Source organism: Pararge aegeria, chromosome 11 (genome assembly GCF_905163445.1).
Source record: "Pararge aegeria chromosome 11, ilParAegt1.1, whole genome shotgun sequence".
In the NCBI taxonomy this organism is placed as follows: Eukaryota; Metazoa; Arthropoda; class Insecta; order Lepidoptera; family Nymphalidae; genus Pararge; species Pararge aegeria.
Window position 1 is genome coordinate 11,588,052 of NC_053190.1, and position 25,279 is coordinate 11,613,330.

General features: G+C 34.0%; 1 protein-coding gene across 3 annotated transcripts; it reads right to left on the minus strand.

Annotated features, from left to right (window-relative positions):
- Window positions 1-14,614: 14,614 nt before the first annotated feature.
- LOC120627307 (protein retinal degeneration B) lies at window positions 14,615-24,138 on the minus strand. 3 transcript variants are annotated; one of them, XM_039895268.1, is made up of 3 exons: window positions 24,022-24,131; window positions 18,603-18,807; window positions 14,615-18,095 (listed from the first exon to the last, which is right to left on the minus strand). In XM_039895268.1, exons 2-3 carry the CDS (start codon window positions 18,766-18,768, stop codon window positions 15,253-15,255), a joined length of 3,009 nt encoding a protein of 1,002 aa, XP_039751202.1. In that variant the 5' UTR covers window positions 18,769-18,807; window positions 24,022-24,131; the 3' UTR covers window positions 14,615-15,252. The 3 variants fall into 3 exon arrangements, with proteins under 3 accessions (XP_039751202.1, XP_039751201.1, XP_039751200.1); XM_039895267.1 differs by having other exon boundaries at window positions 14,615-18,807; window positions 24,086-24,138; XM_039895266.1 differs by having other exon boundaries at window positions 14,615-18,807.
- Window positions 24,139-25,279: the final 1,141 nt, after the last annotated feature.

The following is a 25,279-nucleotide window of genomic DNA, read 5'->3' on the forward strand; positions in this document are numbered from 1 at the left end:
AGTAAGCGCAAAAAGAATACTCGCGATATATTCTTTCATATTATTTAACGTCCCAAAAAAATTTACGTATTTTTTAAAACACTGTATGTAATTGATTTTTATTTTTTTGTTTCTTTCAGTTTCGTTCCAAGTTACATTCTATGGTCTTGCACAAATGTCAAAACGGGCCTATTACATTTTTCCGACTATAGATGCATAAACTACTATTATAATCTTTATTTACTTATAGCTAATAAAAATTGGCACCAAATGATTAGGTTATTCTCGCATAAAAACCATAAGTTTTAATGAATGCGGTTAGAATATTGTGATAACTATATTTCCTCTTTAAGAAATAAGGAAATAAAATGCCTAATTTATGGCTAAACTTACCCTTTCATTATGTTTTGTACTACAGGTAAAAACGCCACAAACAGGTAGACTTGGAGCTTTTCTGGCTATGATTTCAATTTGCATCTGTGGGGTAACTCTGTCATCACGTTAACTTAAAATTATTATAAATAGAAAAGGTGTTTAGGAACTCTGTTAGATAGAATATCATAAACTGATCGAGCGACGCCTTAAAACCTGCAGTTCTGAATTATAACAAAATCGCAGTCTCAAGAGAATATCTTTAACCATAAAAACTATAACGTTTGTTGATAAATGATGTAAAGTATTTTAAACTTTGCAGTGTCCATTTTGATCTCGTAGAGGTACTCCGAAAATGCCTACGCCCATAATTAGCGGCCATGTTTATTATAGCAGATCATTATAATTTATAACTTTTAGAAAGAGAAACGCAAACTCGTTTGAATTATTGATACAAAGTTTGTACAGCTTAACAATGTGCCAATGTAAACATTTAATTTTATATAATATTATATATTTACATGTTTGGTAAAACTTGCAAATTTAGCCTTGGTCATGCATTTTTACCGAACTAGACCGTTCTTTCTGATAAGCACGTTCACAAAAAAATCAACTTCGGAATTCAAGACATGATTATACTTTACTTGTAAATAGTAGCATCCGCTCCGCTCATTTGGAAATTTATTCTGGAAAATGGAAATACAAGTATAATTTTTTTTTTTTACATCAACAACTACTTTTCACATAGTGGAAGCTAGTCGGATTGTGTCTCGATGGAGAATTACAGATAATGAAAAATTTTACCCAATTTTAACTAGAATTACAGATAATGAAAAATTGCAGTTTTGCAATTTATTCTTAAAAGATTTTATAAAAAATATACAGTGACATCAGCAGTGGATACATTTAAGGTCAAATGGTGTCACAGACAAGTATGACAACAAAAACAATATAACAAGAACCTACTACCTAATTACATAAACAAAAAAAAAAATACTAAACACACACCAGTGCAAGTGTTACGGCAAGTCTTAACAATAATTTGGTTTGACTATTTTTTTTTTAAGTTACTTTTGAATGAGTAGTATTAGTAGTAGTAGAGCTTCTAGTGACATAGCTCGTCCTGGGAAGTATTTTCGCCAGTCTTACTTCAGCCGCCAAGCATGTATATGCTGTGTTCCGGTATGTACGATGTGGTTTCCGGTGTAATTAAAGCCACATGAGGTTAAGCATCTAACTTCAGGTTGACCTAAGGCGGCCATTTGTAGGACGTGTTCTTTCATGTTAGCGATGGTTTTCCACCTGCACATTAGGTGTAAGTGGTTTAACTATAAAATAATAAAAATGGAAACTGAAATGAATGTTAGTTGAAATTATGATTATTTCTCCTACTCGAATATTAGTGGGACTTTTTATTGGTGATGTCTATCACGTCACTATAAACTACTTTATAAAATTACCATTAATTTTTAAATCTTTTTTTTTCGTTGTAGTGGCAAAAGAAATACTCTCAACTCTCTACCTATTACATTTCATGAGAACATGGAACGGGTCAAAAGGAAACTTTCAGAAATTGTCCAAAATAAAGATTTAAAATTAAATACCTACTGGTGTCTAATTAATAATTAACAACATTTGTAATGTTGCTACATTAATTTTACGTAATAAAAAATTTAAACAACTATGGCATCAAACTTTTAGAACAATTTATGTGGGAAAAACCTGCCACAAACTGTAAACTGTTAATGAATTTATTAAATTTAAGCTACAGTAAATATAGGATCGAGTCAAGTTATAGTGTTATTAATAATAAATAGCTAAACGTAAAATTATTGATGTCTATTTATTTGATGTCTACGTAAATCTTTTGCTAGCTTAGAATAAATTATGGAACAAAAAGTAATTATTGAAAGAATATTTATTTTAAATCTATACTTAGTATAACTCAAATAATAATTGGAACGAGAAATTAAAAATTAAATTATTAGTTATGATTTTGAAGATCCATTAGTAGTAAACCATTTAAGCCACCAAAAGCTAGCCAATAAATCCCTTACTTAGATTTCTTAGTATGTAGATCATAGCTTTTTAGTAGTTTCATCTATGTATTATCAGATGGATTGTATGAAAATATGTATAGCAGTTATGAAATTATGTAATGCAATAAGGTTATAAAAATACCAGGCTGGATTTTCGATCATAAACTTTTGTGGTTTCAACATTGAGCAATAATGTACTATCAACTAGAGAAGTAATATCCGACAAAATCGATGCTGACGCATGTTTCGTGGTTGACAATGTGTTGTTTGTGTCACTCAAAACAAGTTCCTTAGCACTCTCCTGACCCCTGTAGACTAAGAAATTGTATCACTGTCTAGTCCATTAAGATTTTCTTACAGTATTTGCACTGTAAATATAAAATAAAATAAATAAATAATAGTAGCTATCTTAAAGAAAAAGGTGTTTAAGTATTGAACTCTTTGAGTAAATTGGGCTTGTTATATTTCTGCGTATGGACTGGTATCGTAAAAGATAAAAGGACATCAGGCGGGCGCACTTCATAACCATCTATTAACATTGCGATAGTGAGAAATTAATACAATAAGTTATTTCTGATATGCCGTATCATCTCAAGTGATAGAAATACGATTTAGTTCATGAGTATTCAAAGAGATGGCGCTGATTTATTTGTGGGTCGAATTAGTGCAACGTTCTTGTTTGCAGGGTTATATCGATTTTTGAGATTGGTTGTATTGATACAGCTTAGGAGACCCACTGATATACTTGTCACTTTCAGTCTCTAATTATACGTTATGGGGACGGCACAATATGTCACTTTAATTCTGATGAATTATAAAGCATTTTGCAACTTAACGATGTTATGATTTAACTCTGAAACATGGTACATTACTACTCAAAAAGTTTGGAGTTTGGTTTAAAGAATCATCTCGTTTGGCTCAAGTAGCCAAAAAACTTTATTAATTGTTTAATCTGCTACCCTACAAACAAAACGGTGATTACAGCGTGTCCAAAAATAACGTCACACGTTAAGAGAGGTAGGGGATCAGTAAAGAATGTATCAAGAGGTGGGACGAGTGAAAAGCTTCGTGATAATTATAAAAATCCATGAAATTTATTGGACGTAATTTATTATGGCCCCCATAAAGCATTGCGATTTTAGTTATGATCTCTATACGCTTTTGAACTGAAAGAGATAGAAAATCGAAAATAATAGCGGTTATAACATCAGTAAAACATTGCAGTAGTCAAAGTTATATGCTAAGGCTACAGGTTGAATTTTTGAGTTGTATTTTAAAATTGCTAGCCTTACCGCAAAAGATAGAAAAATATGTTCAAACTTCTTTTTGTGTAAAAAAGACTTATTATAAACATTGAATGCAGTTTACATACGTTTAAAAAAAAACAATGGATTCCAAGAACAAATCTTTGCGGTTGGGTTAACTATCATAAGATCACTTTCTCAAAAATCCACAGCTGGCATGTAAATATCATGTCTTAATATTTAAACTGCATGTAGAGCAGTTATTGTCAAAGGTTATTAATGTATTAGATAAACATAATGTTTTGTTTATTAATTAGGTATACTAGAACATTTTGTAAATTTATAAAAAATATTACGAGTGTTAAAAATACAAGAGCACTTTACACTAGATTTAGGGACGTGAACACGATCACGTTGTCTAGCTATGAAGTTGCTCTACGTGGATGTTCCTTAATGCTTATGATTCGAATATTATGATGTGATTTTCAATTTATTGTAAATATGTGAAATTTAAAGTACAACTAGATCTCTCATTATGAATGGAATTTTATTAATGAAATTTGATAAATGTACTTATACGTATGAAATAGTTTTTTACTATGTATTTTTAAAATCACTGTAAAGGGGCATATTGGGTGGTTCGCATTGTTGGTATCTTCGTAAACGCTCAACACGGTAGTACAATTCGCGTCACGCATGGACCCCGCCATCTTTACCGGTCTATAGGTTCCTCTCCGAGGCATCGTGAATGTACCATCTTACCATAGAAATCATGGAAACTATTGACGCAGTAATTAGTGACCGCCATACTTCTATTTGGCAAACTTAGATTGCGCGTTAAATTTAATTTGACCCACCGCATCAAAACCCTAAAATTGTTGAGTGATTTAGGCGTCCCGTTACACGTCTTACAACCCTTACGCCTGACTTGGAAGGTGCCTCAAACACGTCCTTTACTACCCGGTGGCCCACTAATGCATCTTCACTCTCGGCCAAAACAGAAAAGATACAACGCCCTACAAAACGTCTTCGCCAGCAAACAGGTTTCCGATTTACATCCCATCCGATGTCGGTAAGCCTAAGGTTGACGAAGAGGCGTGTTGAGTAATAAAAATGAGGGCATTTTTTTGGAATAAGCGATGGCTGTTGTTCAAACTTCGTCCAACTTAAAAGAAAATAAATCAGTATTTTGATCCCATTACTGGAAAATGTTTGTGTGATGGACATGAATGTTTTTCAGTGTCTGGGTGTTTATCTGTATTTCATAAGTATTGATGTATACTATTCATTAAAATATTCATTAGTCATCTAAGTACTCATAACACAAGCTAAGCTTACTTTGGGGCTAGATTGTTCTAGTATATTTATTTATTTATTACATGAATAAAAACAGAAAGAGTCTGAAGCCGTTCTGGCAAGGACGCAGACATTTTCTGCTAACAAAACATCCAGTGGGCCACAAGGACGGGCCAAGGTCACATCCCCTTTGCACAGTTCAGTCTACTTAAATATTTTACTACCCAAAAATATACTTATATGGTGCGCCCAATAATTTGTTTCGGCCTTAACTGTAGTTGCCGACAAAACGCGATATATATTGACCTGCAAAATAGTTTCAATGGTGAAATTGGTCGGTATAGATGCGTCAGCGTTTAGCTTCAGGCTGGATAAGTAAGATCGGCTGACCTATGCCTGCGCTGTAGTTCAGAAACCCGGACAGCCGAGGTAAAGTTTCGTGGCGTGGAACTGTAATACAAAATAATGTCATCAAGCAATTGGTTTCATTTATAATAGAGGTACCTACTGTGTTTCCATTACTGTGTAAGGAAAACAAATGTAACTAAAATTTGCAGTGATTTTAAAAAAACTTACTATCAAGAAGCACAGTTCCGTTTTGTGATAAACAAAAGAAATATATAGGTATATAATTTACGAGAAAAATTACATAGCATTACGCATAGTTTAAGCGAAGATATATTTTTTAATTAGTAGAACTACTAATTACTTATTATTAATTGCATTTTAAATAAATTTAAAATTGTCTGGGTAGTGTTGTCTAGTGTTTAATTTATTAAGTTGTCATGTGCTATGTACCTCACGAACAATGATGGCCGGAGAGATAATGTGCATAAAATATATAAAATAATCTCTGTATGATGTTTTATTGGAAAAACCACCACGACTAATTTGGAGGACGCAACTACTTTGGGGGTATCCAAATCCGCTAGTGACGACTATGCTTTGAAGACGTCTTCCAGACAATTGGAAGATCAACACCTCCCCCCTCCCGTCAACTTGTTAGACAAACGACATCAAGTTGGTAGTCGCTGGATACAAGCCACAAAATCGTTTATCCAATGTAAAATGCGTCACAAAGACTCATTTAAAAGAAGTCCAATTAATATATAAGTGTGAGCTGCAGCTGACGACGAACAACACTGAGGTCTTTTTTTTTCCAACTTGTCTTATTCCGAAAATACTTTAACGTTGTAGATATATGACGTTTACTGTTATGCAAATAACAATTATACATTGTAAATATGTCTACCGCGAACGATATTAGGTGGCCCGATTTAATTGATGATTGTAAATGTTGATGTTGGAAAAGAGCAACTACTAAGTTCCTTGCCGGCTCTTCTCGGTAGAATCTGCTTTCCAAACCGGTGGTAGAGTCACTACAAACATACATACTTGACGTTTCAAAAGTGTTTATAAAGTAGGCCTACTTGAAATAAAAGAATTTTGAATTTACTCTACAATGCCAATGCATGGTAGGTCCAAAATTACCTTAGGAATCATATTATAAAAGCGTATACTCATTCCCACAAATGACTTCTGCACCTTTCGCAGACGATATGCAGATGTCACTAATTTATGACCATTTCTTGTAAGTCGACTGTTTATATCCACTTTTTGTTTATAAAGACTAATATGTTGTCTTAAAAATACTATCTTGTTATAAATATATTGTAAGGCTACCCTAAGGATACCTATTTCTTTAAATTTTTCACGGAGGGATTCACGTGATTTAAGTTTATATATTGACCGAGTATATATGTATATGTAAAATCTTCATATATATATTTCTTGTGTGCGTGTGTATGTCACTGAACTCCTAAACGGCTGGACCGATTTCAGTGAATTTTTTGGTATGCTTTTGGGTGGCACCCTGGATGGTTTAGATGCACAAATCAGCCCGACAGATGGCGCTGGGGTCCGCTAGTATTCAATATTTTACGAACTATCGAGTTAAAAAAAAGTCATAGGACATAAGTTGTTACTAGAGGCCGACAGCTTTCTGGTATTTTTTTTTAACCCTGTATACCTATGTTCATTACCATTATTTTTAAAAGTAATAAAAAAAATCAAGTGTGTTAAAAAATATTTTCTTTATGAATATACGTTTTTATTACATTTTACACTTAAACATAATTATAAGATTGATTTTACTATAGTGAGACAAGTAAAAAAAAAAAAAATGTCCATAGACAATTAGATGAATGAATACACTTTTGAAATACAGGATTTTTTTAAATACTTGTTAGTAGTAGTAGATAAGTAAGTACGTATATGTTCCTATTTCAAATATAACCGTAGCTTGTGCTAATGAGCCTATGGTTACGGTCCAAGCGTACAGGTACCTATCATATGCGACGCTATGAATAATAATTATGATATAATTAAATCGCGCCACTTATAAGACCTTTGATCTGCGCAGTAGACATTTATTGTATGCGAATGAATGTGGTGACGGCAGATCAGAATACAGTTGTCACCACCCTTCCTCTTCCCGCAGGTGTTGTACTAGGCGACTTTAAAGGGAATATAACCTCCTCCTCTATGCTACTACTATCGTAGCGGTGCGCTCTGTGGTTTCAGGTGAAAGGTCCGGATTCGATCCTCGGCTTAGGAATTTATAACTTTGGAATTATCTCTGGTCTAGTCTAGTGGGAGGCTACGGCCGTGGCTGGTTACCATCCTACCGGCAAAGATGTGCCGCGATGTAGCGGCAAATCTACTGCGTTCCCTAGCTGCGTTAACGTCGCGTCCCGTTCGGAGAGGCTTTAGTCCAGAGGTGGACTATTGTAGGTTATTGATGAATGCGATTATATTAGTTAACTAGTTTTGCTCTGCGGATTCACCCCCGTTAACTACGCAGCTCGCAGCGAGGCCAGTCTACACTTTAGTCTATTAAGCTTGATAAATAAGACGTAGTATATCTGCGAACACTGCATTGAAGATCTTAGTCACATCGTGGACTAGGTATATAACCCGCGTCACAAGGGAATTATTTATAAACGGCCGCCGAAGTTGTGCTACCCCTTACGCACAATATACTAAGGATTGAGATAGCAAGATAATAAAGCAACTTTGGCCAACTTTTAGAAATCTATTCTTTAATAGCGCAAGTTATAATTGAAGGTGCATGTAGGTAAGTTTATTCAGAACAAAAACACAGAGCAACAACAATAATTTATATTTTATCCACACATAAATGATTTTGATTACATTTATTTAGTACATGTAATAAAAACGAATAGAAGCCAGCACAGCGCTGTTTTAGATCAACCTAAAATCTATATAAATATAGTTTTTTCACATTTAGATTATTAACTAGATACATACAAATAAAATTTAATATCAAATAAGGGGTGATACATGATTTATAAAAATTGTGAATTAATCATTTTGAATTTAAATAAGTATACAATTATTGATCCCAGAAAATAATATGTCATGGTAGAAATTATTACATAAAATATATAGTTTTATTGTAATACCTTTATTTTATGCTTAAAACTAACAACATCAATGCTAACAACAGTTTGAAACTAAGATCGCACTGTGTCCGATCCGAATACTAGAAAATACTTTTCGACATTTAGGTGCGAGTATACTCTATGCATGCATAATTCATTCTGTATTTTACTAACAAAATAAACAATTTAGCGTCAAAGCCCGATGTCGGTGCTTATTTAATCGAGTGTCGAATACTCACAGCAATACGCGTGTCTTAAAGTTTTGCGATAGTTTCTTTTAGTATTCTATTTTTAGTGGTTTTACCATAAAATTAATTCGTTCCCAGTTTTTTCGTATTCGGATAGGACAAGTGCACAGGCGATATAGAGGACTTGTACGGACAGACTAGAGTCGAGATTAGCGCCTAAGACTGATTGCAGACTGCCGCAAGTGGCACATTTCATATGCTAATTTTTCAATAGGTAGGTACCTAATGACAACGGAGCACAAGTCGATCCTACAATTATCACTCAGAATTGACGTGTACCTACTGCTGACCTCATTAGCATGTTCCACTATAAGTAGTTCATTTCAAAAACCTAACGGTCTTACTGCGTTGTGGACAATTCATAAAAATTAGTAATTATATGAGAATTTTATTATATTACTTAAGGTTAATATTCATTACATTTGAAAAACATTGAAATTATATAATCGTACATATTTTCACGTCATTGTAAGAATGGTCAACTGCGCCGATCTATGCTTAGAGCTCCTTTTATGTGACGGCACTTGTACCTACCTACTGAAAAATTGTATCGCATTGTCAGCGACTCGTTGCAATGTGCAACCAGTGCACTCGCATTAAGCATTTCTTAACTTGTTTATTACTTATGGATAAAAACCAAGCAAAGAATTTTTTTAATCCTCATAATAGCACGAGTTAAGTGTTAAGTTAAATTGCCTTGGCTGTTTTTTTGTACACCATCTTAGAAGTTTTGCGCTGTAAGGGTCTATTCATACTAACGTTTGTCGAAGCGAAACATAAAGTACTCCATCAACGCACGCATCAATTTGCACTGCTCGCTCGCGGAAAATATACTAATAATAGAGCTCTTTCTTTATTTTACAAAACACTGTCGACATAATATTTATAAGACGTAAATTTTAAATTTTCGCTTCGACCCAAACGCTATGAACTCTACCTGTCAATGAAGGCTCAAAGGATATAACAAAAATACTTACTTAATTTTACGGAGTAGGAAGCACATAAATTGAGATTATAATACTTCGTTAGGATACTGCTACACATTACTTGTTTATTTATAAAGGTAGGTACACAGTCTAACACATAGAACATACCTAATCAGTAAATAAATAACAGTTTTAGTTTCTACCACAGGATTACCTATATTTAACTAAGCGAATAGAGTTAGAATTCATTTCAACTGCAAGCCATTTGTGATATTGCAGTTCTGTACAAATATTATTTTGCATACGTGCAGTAATTTTAGTAGTCGGCAGTTTCGATGGGGTAACATTAACCAGCTACAAATTTCAGCAGGTAGTTTGCAGTTAAAATGAAATCGATCTGTACGCCCTTACACTACCCTTATACATCCACAGATAACTCAAAGTCACTTTTATGTTTTGGTAATTACTAAAAACGATACAGATAATTAACAACATTAAATATCTTTAGTCGTTTTAACCCTAAGTAAGGGTCTAAAGTCAAACCCGAGAATTCTAAGCCTTATGCCTTATGCCATTGCGGCGTGCACATGGTTTTTGTCCAGCGTAATTGCGCATTGGGCTGGCAAATGATAAAAATTATATATTTTTTTCGTGGGAAAAAAAAGAATGGAGTAGTAAGTGATTTTATGCTTACATTAAGTGCACGCCATAGTAGATTGCCATAATCTGCTACAACCAGACAAAGTTTTACGGTGTATTTTTTTCAAACTCTTCGCTTATTAAGTCAACGTCTCCCAAAGGTAGAGCGTATTTTTCAGGATCCACATGGTGTTGCTTTTACTTAAAAAACCGTACCGATTCGTCCGGTTGTTGCTGATTGTAGCAAGCTTATATAATTTCTATTTAATTTAAGAAATACAGAGTTTTATCGTCGAGAGATTCGCATCGTCAATTGAATTACGCAAAACTTTCAGCGCGACCCTCGACATTACATCACGATCGACCTTGTCAGAGAAGCCTCACACGTAAAAGGTAGGTTAACATTACACCAGGCGTTAACAATATTGAGTTGGGAATTAATAACACCTCGATCTCATATTATCTTTTATGTTTGTTTACGTTACTGACAGTGGTTTATAGCATATATCTATCACGCAATTACGGAAAAGTTGAACGTACAGTTAAGCGGGCTTAAATTCATTGGTTGCACCCGGCATTAATGGCCTCCCGGAATGCAGAGTAGCGAATTATGAAAGTGCTAATTTACACAGCAGCAGGTATTCCCCGCAAGTCTAGCTACCTAGAGCTTAGCTTGTCATATCCACCCACTACCTGCCCACTACAGTATACGGGTCTCATCCTACAAGAGAAGGGGTTAACTGGCCCAGAGCGGATTGCTGGATATTGGATAGAAGCAGGCGTTACTTTGTGGAAATCCATAATATATTATAAAAATTAAGCTTAATTTGCTATACTCCAGACACTTTGAGGGTACATTGCCGAGGATCTGTTTGGTGTTGAGTATACGGATTGAAGTAATTATAAATTACACCATACTATATGAGTATGGCAAATTAAGCTTAATTTTCATAACGGATTGGTGGACTCCACATACCTTCGAGATCATAATGGACAACACCCATGCATATAGATTCCCTCACGATGTTTTAATTCAATGTTGAAGCATGTGATATTTTAATTGCTTAAAAACGCACATAACTTTAAAAGGTTGAGGTACGTGCTGGGATTGGAACTCTTGAAGTCGAAGCACTACTCACTGGGCTATTACCGCTTCTTCAGAGCTTAGCTTACGAGAATTGACGCTGCGAGACACGAACTGACTAATCATTTTACAGAATTATAAATGAAAATGTCCCAGATGGAAAATATCGCGTGTACAGCTTAAGGGCCCTTCCAAAGAAAATTGTTCTCCCATGCTGCATGCGTGTCTTTTAGCTCGCGTTACATAAATCTTCCGTATATTGTATTTCTGTATTGATTAATCCCAAAAATCGGTAAGTAAGAAGGCATGCTTGCAATCATAAAGGGCCTTATCAATAAACGTGACAATCACCGTGTAACTATTCCGACGTTATGCAAAGATTTTTTTCATTAAGAATAGATTGTTTTCATTAAAATGGAGTGTACGGCAATACCAAAAAAAAATGTAAAGGGTGACAATTTCAAAAAGTTTAGTGGCGCAAAAAACAACTAGGTAGGTGTAAACTGCGTTTTTAGGATGTACATATTAAAAAATAATTATAACTACCTAAGAATCTCATTAACTGTTTTGGCTATACACACGTGATTTAATCTGAAACAGTCTTGAATATATAGCGTTGAAAATGTGACAAAAATAATACTTTATAGTAACATCTTTACATAGGAACCTAGCTAGGTAAAATTATATTATTAAAATAAGATACAGAGTATATTTTATAATATGGTTTAACTTTTCACATATATAGGAGCAAGTTCTAAATTGTTAATACAGAATTTTCCCCAAACTATTTTTAGACATACCTAAATATTTCCTACACCGTTACGGCTTCATGCAGACGGAGAGTTTGGTGCAAACCATTATGTAAACTATTTACATCATAAATTATAAAGTGAGTTAGTTCATCTGGTTTTATATAAAACTATAACATGGATAACTAGTATAAAGTAAAAATAGAACAGGTATAAAAAGTAAAATAGGAGTGTGTTGTAACTAATCGCAAAACGTTTTATCAAAACTATGACAGTTTATTAAATTCCGTTAATATATAATAATTTGATATCTTAACAAATTATTATATAATTTGATATCTTAACGGAATTTAATTTTTTTTTTTGTATATACAGAAATACAAAAGGTATTTTAAAACTCAGAAAGGTTAATTTAGGATTGTATGTCATGTTCGACCAAACAATGAAAACTTTGACCTCGATTTTGGACAAATTGTAAGCTTTGCTTATTGAGGAGAGAGGGGATTAACTTTCAAATAATATAAAACCATGAAAATACCATGTAAAATTAAATAAATATCCGACAATAGGGATCGAAGTTTAAAGCTTCTAAACAAAGACCTTATATGACTTTACATGTACATATATGTTTCAAAATTTCTGTTTGCAAGAAAGGAAAAGAGCATAAACAACCACTTAAAACTTAAACGGTAAATACTTTTTAATCACCTTTATATAATAATAAATTTATTTAGTTTTTACATAGTTAAATTTATTTTTAAATCTATTTCCGAGATTGCGCATAAATGATCAATATTTTGCCTCGTGTCAACATTGCTTTTTCAGAAACATCTGTACCTTGTAACCTGAGATCGATAATCTCCCTAAAGCCCATGAAGATATGCTATAAAATTGACATCCACAACATTCGCGTTAAGGGGAGGAACATATAATATCAGAGAGACGCTATTACCTCTATATCAGATGGTGGAAAACACGGATGCTGAAAGGGCATTGTAGATCTTTGCGTATTAAGCCAGTGCTGTAAGTGAGCACTGGCTTAATACGCAAAGAGGTAATAATATCTCACTGGCTAGTATAATTCGGAAATAATTTTACGCAGTAAATTACATAATGTTCAAAAATATAAACAATAATATTTTTGATCTTCGTAATTAAGAATCCAAAACCTGTACATAGTATATACTTAATATTAAGTCCTTAATGTAATCTGACTGCAGCTTAGAAAACCGAAAACAATTCATTTGTACTTTTTCTTATATGGCAATCTAAACATACAACAAAATTTACACCAACTACTTACTAAAACTAGCACGTAGAAGGTCTAAAATATATTATAGGTTTAAGTTAATTAGTAGTAGGACTAAAACCCGTTGAATTAATTAACAAAACCGGGCCCCTGGAATCCAAACTGCGCACATATGAAGCGCCTTTGTATGAAGTCACATAATTTTAAAACCTCTTTTGCTGTAAGCAAAACTTTAAACTAGATTGATAGATCTAACAGTAGTGCTGACTTCTTCACAAAGTTTCTCTTGTAAAAGAAGAGCACTACTTTAAACCTACTAAATAAGTTTCCTTCAGAAATGTATGGCAACAGTGTCATTGTTATGCTACAAGTGTGTAACGATTATAAATAAAGGGCTAGGACCTGATATCAAATAGGTACGAACGTTAGTTCGCCTACACATTTATAACTTACGAGAAAAACAGTATCTATATTAACTTTCCGCTCAGAAATTACAATAAAATACTTGATGAAAATTATGATAAGCATAGATTAGAAAAGCGGCAGCGATTTTGAAAATAGTTTTTCTTTTATAAAAAATATCTTAGTTTAGACTTCATTATTTATTAACTTGTCGATTTAGTTAAAAATTTACTTACAACGGAATCTGTACTATTGGCATTAAAATAAGTGAGTCAAATTAGAAAACGTAAATTCCCTCTAAAACACTAGTTGGTGTAAAAGTACTCCATGAATATTGGTGATATTGGTTAATATAACAGGGTAAAATTTTGAGATGGCTTAGTTAAGATTTTGAAAAATCCGTATCATGAATGGCTCTTGTCTAATTTAAGAACTTTAATATAAAAGTGAAAATAAGCACAAAGCAGTACAGCTGGAGTAAAATCTATTTGCTGTTTAACCACAGTCAGATAAAAGCGTTTACTTTTATTTCTTAAATCTACGAAATTTCAACTGGAATATTATATAATTTCTCTGAATAATACGTATAAATAAATAACAAGAGGATTTAATATCAATTGTGACCACTTATGGTACTTAAATATATCCTAAAATCTTAAATAATTATGAATAAGAAATTCATGAAATAAAGATCAATATTTTTTAAGAATACTGAGTACAATAAAAACGTGGCATAAGATTGTCATATCGCAAGCAATTTGTAAGTTTTTTTTTTTTTAATAAAGATTCATAATCAATTTCATAACTAGAGATAACATTGTTAGGTCGAATTTGGGTTATGTGGGTAGAAATCCCACATAACCCAAATTATCCCACAGAGAATTGGGCATCTTTTGAGAAGATTTCCCCCCCGTCAAAAAAAAAAAGGTCAAATTTACTAATACATTATAAGAAACCGTTTAAAAAATCTCTATTTGAGTTAATATTTATTGGAATGCGCCATATACTATACAATCATTATGTATAATCAATACTCAACGATTTTTATAAATGAAAATCACCACGTGCAGTTAAAGTAGATAAAAGCATGTATTAGTAAAGCCCTGACCTAATTAAATTGTTAAATACGTTACGTAAAGAGACTAGATTTATACTTAAATCGAAAGATGAGATTCCCAGCCTTACAAATGGATTAACAGTATACGCCTACCACATATTTAAACGATTAGCTTATTAGTAACCGTGTCTAGATGTAACTTGATTATAGACAATAGTACATTAATAATAAATTAGTAAGGTACACAGTGACAATAGACTTAATTCAATTATTTACGATTTAAACATCATTTACATTTTTTAGTTTTCAAATACACGAAATATTTGCAATGAAAAAATATAATTCTGTTTATATAATAGACTTCACCGAATGGAAAAGTTAATCTTTAATATCTTGATAGTAAATATTCTTATAATAACAAATTTGAAGAAATTGCAAATGCATTATAATAATTATAATACATAGCTTGAGAAAGAATGTAGGGAATACACCAGATATACGTATTTAACGACGACTACGAGATACTGAAGAACTGCTAACTGGTGCTAGAAGTCGACGTGGAACTAGTAGGCGTGCATTGCCTCTAGCAGGTCTAACTGCGCCTGGTAATTTTAAATCAGCCAAATGTGAAGCATATCCATCATTCAAAGTGGTAGCCATATTACAATACTTTTTACTTATTTTTCCAATAGCATATATTTGCTTCGGAGATAATCCACAATTATTGTATACAGTAATATCTTTCCCCGAACCATACGCAGCATGTATAATAACTCCGTGCTCTGTTATCAAGTTATTCAAATGAGCAGCCTTGTGACCTAAAGGGTCGGTAGAAAATCCATCCGAAAAGAACACTAAGCCATGAGGAAAGTTATGTTCGGCTAGCCATGAAACAACTTTTCGTTGTTGCATGTCTGGTCTACCTGTTATGTAAAGAATGAGGTAGCCTAGGTCTTGCCAAAATCGTACTACGTCTACAGCCCCAGCTCTTACTTTTGGATCCCGACCGGTAACTGATACGCTGGCCGTAAAGGAACCATCAATACTAAATACTACGCATTCAGTCTGCGGAGGTACAACCGCCAGATGAAAGGTACAGCTCGTGTGATCGCCTCTAACGACTGCCCTCACTGGATAAACTCCACAGCCTACACTTTGCTTTTCTGATAATGTATAGATAATTCTTCCGGTCTTGTCCGTTACTTCTGTGGATAATAAGTTCCACTCGCCTGCTGGCGGGTCTTTTATCATGTGAATGTCAACTTTTTCGCCGGTTAAAGTTATCATATCAAGTGGACCATACATAAATCTGGCTGTAAATGTTTGCGGACATCCTTCTCTTACAATAACGTCATTGGCTCTGTGATTTGCTGCCACATTCTTTAATTTCACTGAAGTTCTCTTTCTCATCCATTTTTCTTTATCTTGTCCAGGGTTAAACATTGCACTTTCTTTGTCTTCAGCTTGATTATACAACGCCAAATCAAAATGACCTACCTGCCTTAAAATAAATGCTATAACATCATAACTCTCCCAATAACTTGCATGGAACAAGTGTGGTAGAGCATTTGTAGGGAAATTTGCCAAGCCTTCTGGGCAATACAGGGCATAATCTAACCGTTTTGGACCCCACCACTTTTGTTGAAGGGCATTCATAGTAATTAATGGTATATTATCAACCATACCACTCACAGTGCTTTGTACAGAGGCCTCCGAAAGTCTTCTTAAAACTGGAGTAGGTGGCATTGGCAAATGATCTCCAAATAAAGTTGGATGACTTTGTATTAACTCAATTAAATGGTACGGTTGACCATTCCCTAGTGGGTACTTAGCATATCTAGCAACATTTATTGGTGGCAGATTTGTAAATCTCGCCGACAACAAAGGTTCTAATCTAGACGCTACGGGGTCAGTAGGATGAAATAAATTGAAGACTTGTTGTACAGGTGGTTTCATTATGTCTTTGAATTTGTCATCAGATATTTTTCTTGAAGCAAGAATTAGCGATAATGGACTACCAAAAGTAAAGATATCACCGACTTCAAATTCTAATTTTGTCTGGTTATCACTAGCTGTAGAAGACCGTCTTCTTGGCGTAGGAGCCTGTAGGTGTGATTTATTTAAATAATTTTCAGTTGGCTCACTTGGAATAGTTATTTCAGTGTCAAGTATACTACTTTCACTGTCATGTCGTGACTGATACCGGAGTGTACGACATAATGCATCAAAAGCTAAAACAGAACCCATGCTGTCACCTACAATACACACTTGACCATTGAATCCTTTTCCATCGTCTGACTTTATGAATTCATTGTAAACAAGATTTGCTGATACAATTGTTTTACTGACATAGTCACTATATTCTGGTGACGATGTTGCAATCAACGGTATAGCACCGATTGGAATAAGGTCATTGGTGAGAGATGGAGTTTCAATTGTAGAAGGTGAACAATCAAAACTGTAGGGGCTCAAAGTTGACAGCACTCCAAGCGCCTCCGTACAAATAGATGGGCACGATACTAATTTTATAGTAATACGACCGACTAATGTAGGATAGTGTTGTCGCATAACCGATTCAAAAGCCCCTTTGAAAGTTGTAACATCAGACTTTTTGGCAGTCATATCGACATTTGCATCAAGGACACTGCCTGCATGAAATACAAGAATTAAAACAGTTGTTGGGCATGAACTATGAACCGGAGTTTCAGGACAACCATCTATACTCTGGTGGCTGTGCAACGTTGGAATTCGGCGAGAACCTCTTTCAGAAGTTACTCGTTTCAAAAACGATGGATTAAATATGCTGTCATCTTGATTATTTTCTCCCTGAGTTGGTGATATATCAATTTCAGCTTCATCCAAAGAACACATTGATGACCATTTATTATATGAAGACTCGCAATCATAAAATTCATCTTCTGAACCAGTCTCTGTTTCTGATTCTCGTACTAAGGTCTCCATTCTCCAGTTAGCAACTTGAGTTTGTAAACTTTTGAGGGAACCTGAAGAAGAGGATCTGAGATTTGATTTAGAAGACTTTGGTTCTGAAGGAGGAGAATTTTCTGGGCTCAACTGTTTTTGACCTCTTTGTTCAATATTAGTTTTCTTGTTTGTAAGTGGACTCGCTGAATCTTCAGTTTTCTCTAGGCTACTCATAGTTGCTGCCAAGGACTTTGAGTTTTCCTCAGACAAATCAGTTTCCTCACCAGCTTCACCTGCCATTTTCTTTTGCAATGCCAACTGCGTTTGTCTTTCAATTTCTCGAATGTCTTCCATTGTAAGTCCATGCCACTCATCTTGCCAAGCCCATGCTTGTCTGTGTGCACGAAGCATCGTTTTTCTTAATGCTACATCATGAATAAATTTCTCAAGTTTAGTTTGCATTCCCCAGTAGCGAAATTCAACTCTACATAATTTATAAGCACACATAAGTGACATTCCATTAGGTAATGGTTGTGGTTTTCCTTGCACTTCCCTCCAATATTCTTCTAACCAAGAATCAGACAATGGTCCTCTATTACATTTCTGAGAAACATAAAGCTTTGGATCTTCCTCTTTTACATAGTCAGTACCATACAATTGATCCTTAACAACATCTATAACATCAACTATTCTATTTTTTAAATCACTTCCTTTCAACTTAAAGACATTGTCTTGATGGCCATTGTCAGAAAAATAATAAGTTTCAATTTCCAAGGAAAACTTTTCAACAAATGGACATGTGTATCTGGTTTTAGTATAAGGATAGGCATTCCAAGCTTCTTCAGATACTGTTAAAGCTGATTTAGGAAGTAAACTTTTAAACCATCCTGGCAAATGGCTACCAACATGATAGATTTTTTGAGTATACTGACCTTTTCCTCCAGGTCCATCTTCATATGGCTCGTTAACAATTATTTCGACTCCGCTGCCTTCACCTGTGCTCTCTTCTTTGCTTTTCTTTGCTATCATATACAGCTGAGCTATGCGATACTCTTCAACAGTCAGAGGCAGAGGAATTCTATACTCTTTGATTAACATTTTGGTTACTGATTGTATCAGTTATTAGATGAAATTATTCTGTAACAAAAACAAAAGATCAATAAACCTAATTTTTCCAGAAAATATGTTAATTTTTACAAAAGTTAAGATTAGTCTTAGTACTCATAAGTAAAACAGCCGACTGCTAAATAGAGTGCTCCCGCGATTATATTCCGATAAAGTGTTTAAAGTGCAGAAAAACACACACCAAAGCGCAAATTTAAATCGTGAAGACTAGCGAAACCGGATTACACAGTGATTTTAACGAATAAACATCCAAGAAAACTGGAAAATACGCAAGTAATTACAAACAATTCCGAGGTTAGAATCCATTTTACCGGCAATTTCATTTTGAATACACTTACTTGACATTTCTGACAGTGACATAACACGACACTTGACATCCAGAGGTAGTGTTGCCATTGCTCAGATATAAATAAACTACTACTAATTTGGTAGTTTTTAATTAGCAATGGACCCCCAATTTCAACTATTATGGAATAAAATGAAGGAGGAGATGAGTCAACAAACGGCTAATATTAATCAATGTATGAATGTAACCATGGATGAAAAACTAAAACCTCTTGTGAAAGACATAGTTGGGTTGAAACTGGAGGTAGAAACACTGAAAGCCAAAACACAGCACTTGGAAAGACAATCAAGGAAAAATAATGTAATTATCCATGGTGTTAAAGAAACCGAAACTACTTTAACTGACCTACTAAATTGTGTCATAACAACCCTGAACGTTGTTAGTGAGAAGACAGGGATAGAAGCTTGGGATAAGTGGGAGATAAGTAACGTTCAAAGAATAGGGAAAAAGAATGATGGTAAAACACGTCCTATATGCATGTCACTCACATTGTACTGGCGGAAAATGGAACTTCTAAGGAATAAAAAGCATCTTCCAGAAAATATATATGTAACAGAAGATTATCCCAAAGAAGTACTATTAAAAAGGAAAGAATTAAAGAATAAACTAAAAGAAGAACTAGAAAAAGGCAAAGAAGGGTTTATCTCCTACGATCGACTAATAATAAAAGAAAACAAAGAAAAACGGAAAAGGTCACCTACAACATCGCCAAACTTACCTAATGAAGAGAAACTGAACATCAACAAGACTAAAATGGGCAGAGTTCACTATTTTGACAAAGCGAGATCGCTCTCATTTAGTGGAACCAGCAGCAAGAATTAGCAACTAAGTAACACCAACCGCAAACGGAAAACTAAAAAGTCAGAAACAGAAGAAAAAAACAAAACAACAATAAATGATCCCAATCAGGCTGGTCACCTTGGGATTTCCGACCAACACCCTCTGGAATGCTTACAAAAATTAGGAAAATTTGAAAATTCATTTAAACCTAAACTTTTACCCAAATTTATATTGAACGCCATAAAAGGAAAAGATAAAACTAAGCTAATTATAGCAACTTTAAATACAAGAACTCTTCGAACAGATCACAAACTTGCAGAACTAGAGAATGCACTAGAAAAAATAAACTGGGATATATTAGGATTGAGCGAAATTCGACGGTTAGGAGAAGAAGTGCGAGAGTATGAGGATTATATATTTTACTATAAAGGGGAAACTAAAGGACTACATGGAGTAGGTTTTATGGTCAAAAAGGAACTAAAAGAATCAATTATACAATTTAGAAGTAAATCAGAAAGAATTGCCGTTTTAGATCTGGCTTTACAAGAAGGAAAAGATCCATGGTCTATTATACAAGTGTATGCACCCACAGAACAAGCCAAGGAAGAAGATAAAGATTTATTTTATGCATCGCTACTGGACACCATTGAAGAAAGCAACAAAAACAAAATTGTAATGGGAGATTTCAACAGCCAAATAGGTTGCCAGCAAGAAGGAGAAAAAAATGTCATTGGTCTCTATAGCCAAGGCAAACGTAATAAAAACGGACAAAAATTAATCGATCTTTCTCTGGAATCAAATCTAAGAATAATGAACACCTACTACAAGAAAAAAATAAACAGGAAATGGACATGGATCTCACCGGATGGAAAACATAAAAATGAAATAGATTTTATATTAACTAACAAGCCTAATTTATTTAATGATGTTAGCATTATAAATCAACTCAATTTTAGTACAAATCATAGGATGGTTAGAGCCACCTTAAAAAATTACTAACAAGCGGAAAACAAGAAAACACATAAAAAACATATCGGATCAAATACCTATTCCAATCCCAGAAAATATACGAAATAAAGCTAAAGAACAACTAGACAACCTTAAATCGAACTATTCCATACAAGAAAAATACAATGAACTTGAAAAAATACTAACCAAACTAAGAACCGAATTAACACATAACATGAAACGGACAAATAAGGACAGAATAGGACATAACGCAAAGATATTAATAAACGAAAGAACAAAATTGTTAACAGATAGAAAAAAGAACATCAAAAAGATAGAAGAAATTAGTAAAAAGATCACATCAAGTATAAGACACCATAAAAAAAAAGACACGTCTCAACAGAATTCATTTTGAAATCGAAAAAACAGGAGGAATCAAGAGAGCAATGAATAAACTTAAAAATCATTCGTCTTGGATACCAAAAATGAAGGGTAAAGACAAAGGAAACAAGGAAATGGAAACGTCAAAAAGAGCATTGATCTGCAAAATCGCCACCGACTTCTTCAGGGATCTTTATAACTCAACAGAGTTATCAATATCGGCCCAAGGCCCAAACGTGGAGGAAGTCCCACACATATTAGAAGGCGAAACCATGAAAGCCATTCTATCTCAAAAAAAACTATAAAGCCCCTGGTGAGGACGGAGTGACCGGCGAGCTGCTAAAGGGGATATTAGACATTTTGCTTGGCCCACTGACTAACCTATTCAATAACATCTTGGACAAGGAAGTTGTTCCAGAACAATGGACCAGGTCAACTATAGTGCTAATTCACAAAAAAGGGGACAGAGACAATATGGACAACTATAGACCAATAAGCCTAATGACAACAATTTATAAAATATTTTCTAAAATCATCTTAGACCGGCTCACTAAAAGGTTAGACGAAGAACAGCCTAGAGAACAGGCGGGTTTTAGAGCTGATTTTTCAACAGTAGACCACATACATGTAGTGAAACAAGTTGTTGAAAAATATAATGAGTATGGTAAATCATACTATATATCATTTATAGACTACAATAAGGCATTCGATTCCCTTTCTCACAACTACATATATAAAGCCCTTGCCAGTCAAGGAATAGAAAATAAATATATCAGACTCATTAGAAATATATACAGCAACAGCACAGCAAAAGTGAAGTTGGAAAGAATTGGAGAGGAGTTCAAAATAAAGAAAGGAGTAAGGCAAGGAGATCCTTTGTCTCCTAAACTCTTCTTAGCTGTGCTAGAAGAAATTTTTAGAAATCTACAGTGGGAAGAGTTAGGAATTAATATAAATGGATGCAAACTGACACACCTGAGATTCGCAGACGACTTAGTGCTATTTACCGATGACCCAGACACTCTACAAGAAATGCTAAACCAACTAGCATCAAAAAGCCGGAAAGCAGGTCTCACCATCAACACTTCCAAAACGAAGGTTATGACAAATAGGCATAAACAAACTATAAAAGTAAACAACCAAGAGATAGAATATGTGGACGAATATGTCTATTTAGGACAAATAATCTCACCAAACATGCAGATGGACAAGGAATTGCAAAGGCGAGTGAACAACAGCTGGGCTCGATACTGGTCACTCAAAGAAGTACTAAAAAGCAAAGATATTCCAATGTCAACCAAATCCAAGGTATATAACATGTGTATTCTCCCAATCCTCACTTATGGATGTCAAACCTGGGGATTAACGAAAGCTCACCAACAGAAGCTCAAAGTATGCCAACATAGAATGGAAAGGAGCATGTTGAATATTAAGCTGAAAGACAAGTGGAGCATAAGGAAAATTAGGAAGGCCACAGGAGTAACGGATGTCCCCAGAAAGATTAAGAGGCTAAAATGGCGCTGGACTGGCCATGTAGTTAGATCCTCGAAAGAAAAATGGACTAAAGAAATTATATCTTGGTACCCTAGAGATGGCAAGAGAAAAAAAGGACGGCCACAAAAAAGGTGGGAAGATGACCTGCCAAAAGGATGGCGCAGAATAGCCAGAGACAGAGCACACTGGAGTATTCTAGAGGAGGCCTATGTCCAAGGACAGCCTGACTAAGCGCGCTGGTGTTACAATTTTTTTAGGAATAAATATAACTTAATTAAATAATAGATTTAGTAACTAGTAGTGTATAAGCAAAAATGTATTTAGTCAGAGAATAAAGGCTATTTTTATTTTTATTTTTATTTTTACTCATAAGTAAATTAAGGACAACAAATAAAATTTAAGATTTAATTTAAGTGTAGAGTAGAGTGTATCAATTGTCAAAATATAGTATATCTGTCTAAAATGAATCACAAAGTAGTCAAATTATGATGTTTGGTTCTCCATATAAAATAACATGGTACGCTATCATGAATAGTTCACAACATATCCATTATTGCAAAATACTGTCTTTATATGAAATACTATTATACTAACCCGACTGGGATTATGTTACGCCGTAACAGATATTGTTATGTTAACATAAAAAATGTATATTTTTCATTGAATAAAATAATAAATAACACTAACGATATTGATAAGTTAATTATTGGATATCTATATATGGCTCAACCACCACACCAATCTAAATGAAATTTGGCACAGGGATATCTTGCATTCTGGACATTTGATACGGGACATTGTGATTTCACTCTTTAATATGATTATGAAAGGGTCAGGCGAAGCTGCGGGCACAGCTCGTAAACTCATAATATCAGATAAGACAAATCTGTCTTTTTGAACTTAGCAACTAAGTAACAAACAATTTTAAGATGAATTTCACAGAATATTTTTCACTTTTGTTTTGTTACATACTTAGGAATAAAAAACTAAATTATTTCTTATAATTTTATTTCATAAAATAAATAAATTAACAACTGCACCATTCTACCCCTACTTCCCCTATACTTTTTTTATAAATCGTTGATAATTTAATTTAAAGCTAACTGAATCCTAAGCCTATACATTTATGTATGAGAAATAGCTACGTAAAAAAACAATTGAACCTATGTTAGAATTGTTGTTAATTAAGCTAATCGTTCTTAAAACGTTCAAATAATAGCAACGCTTTAAAAAAGCTATGTTTTTTGCGTCTTAAACCATAATCACTTAATATTCACCTTGAGGCTTGTGATAAAATAAATACACATTTTCACAAATCACAATATTCCATTTCTTACACACCTTCTAACAAACATATTTATTTTTTCACAAATCGAACACTACCTCTACAAATGAACTTTGACATTTTCGCAAATCTGTCCATGGCACAATCGCTCAACACCATTCCTTTCGTCTTTTATCCTTATAAAAGTTTATTAAACGCCACACTATTCCAATCACAAATTAATATAACACACTGTACTTTATTATAAAATTAGTAAAATACAGCTAAACTCAGCTGTTGAGTAATAGAAACATTGAGAATTTCGATATCTTGCTCAAGTTCGTAATATTTTATGAACGTAAATTGGAACGTCGACGGTCATATCGGTACGATAGGTGCGCGCTGACTGTCGTATTCATAGTCACGTCTCGAGTTGTAAGTATAATAACTAAATGTAGTGCATAGTTGATAAATCCTATCACACTTTACCAATTACTATTACAAATAAAACAATTTGGCGTACATATGCTATACCTTTGTTAAAGGTACTTATTTATGTGTTGGTATCGAACCATTATCTCTTCAAACTTTTGCGCCGCTACCTACGAGTGGGCACATTTAGAGCCCACAAAGAAATAATGCCATCGTATTTCGTTGTTTTTAAAATTGTTAAACAGCTAATTTACTTGATAAACAGCTAATAAAATAATTTCGATGCTGTTTCATTTAATAAAAACTACATATTACGAGTGAACCTCCATTATATTTTTATATGCTACATTAATAGATTATTCATTAAATTACCGTTATTTTTGTTTTCTTCTAGGTACGTCCTTATAATACAATCTACATATGATTACGAAATTCGACATGCTCGATGGCAGTTTAGGATATATACGAAGTTACAGATGAGCGTACATATAAACAGACAGGAAATATCGTCTCTTCCATTAACTCGTGTAAAGAGGTATTTGTATCCCTCTCTATGAATGTGTGTCCTTTTACAGGATGGACACAAGAAAATCGATAACAGCCCTCGTTGAATCCGCCATGCTGCTATACCTACCTACAGATCCTATAATATGATGTAGTCAATAGGTACTATTTATAGGTACCCTACGTACATATCAACAGTTTCTACATGATGAAGGATATAGCTTATTATTTATTATAGGTAACCCACCCGTAATAGCTACATACCTACAATGAGGATCCACACTAGGTAACAAAGACAAAATAAACACTAGTAGGTAATTTAAACGTACATGAAC

Bases quoted from the DNA above. Each gene is read 5' to 3' on its own strand.
- LOC120627307 (XM_039895267.1), bottom strand. From the start codon at position 18,768: ATGTTAATCAAAGAGTATAGAATTCCTCTGCCTCTGACTGTTGAAGAG.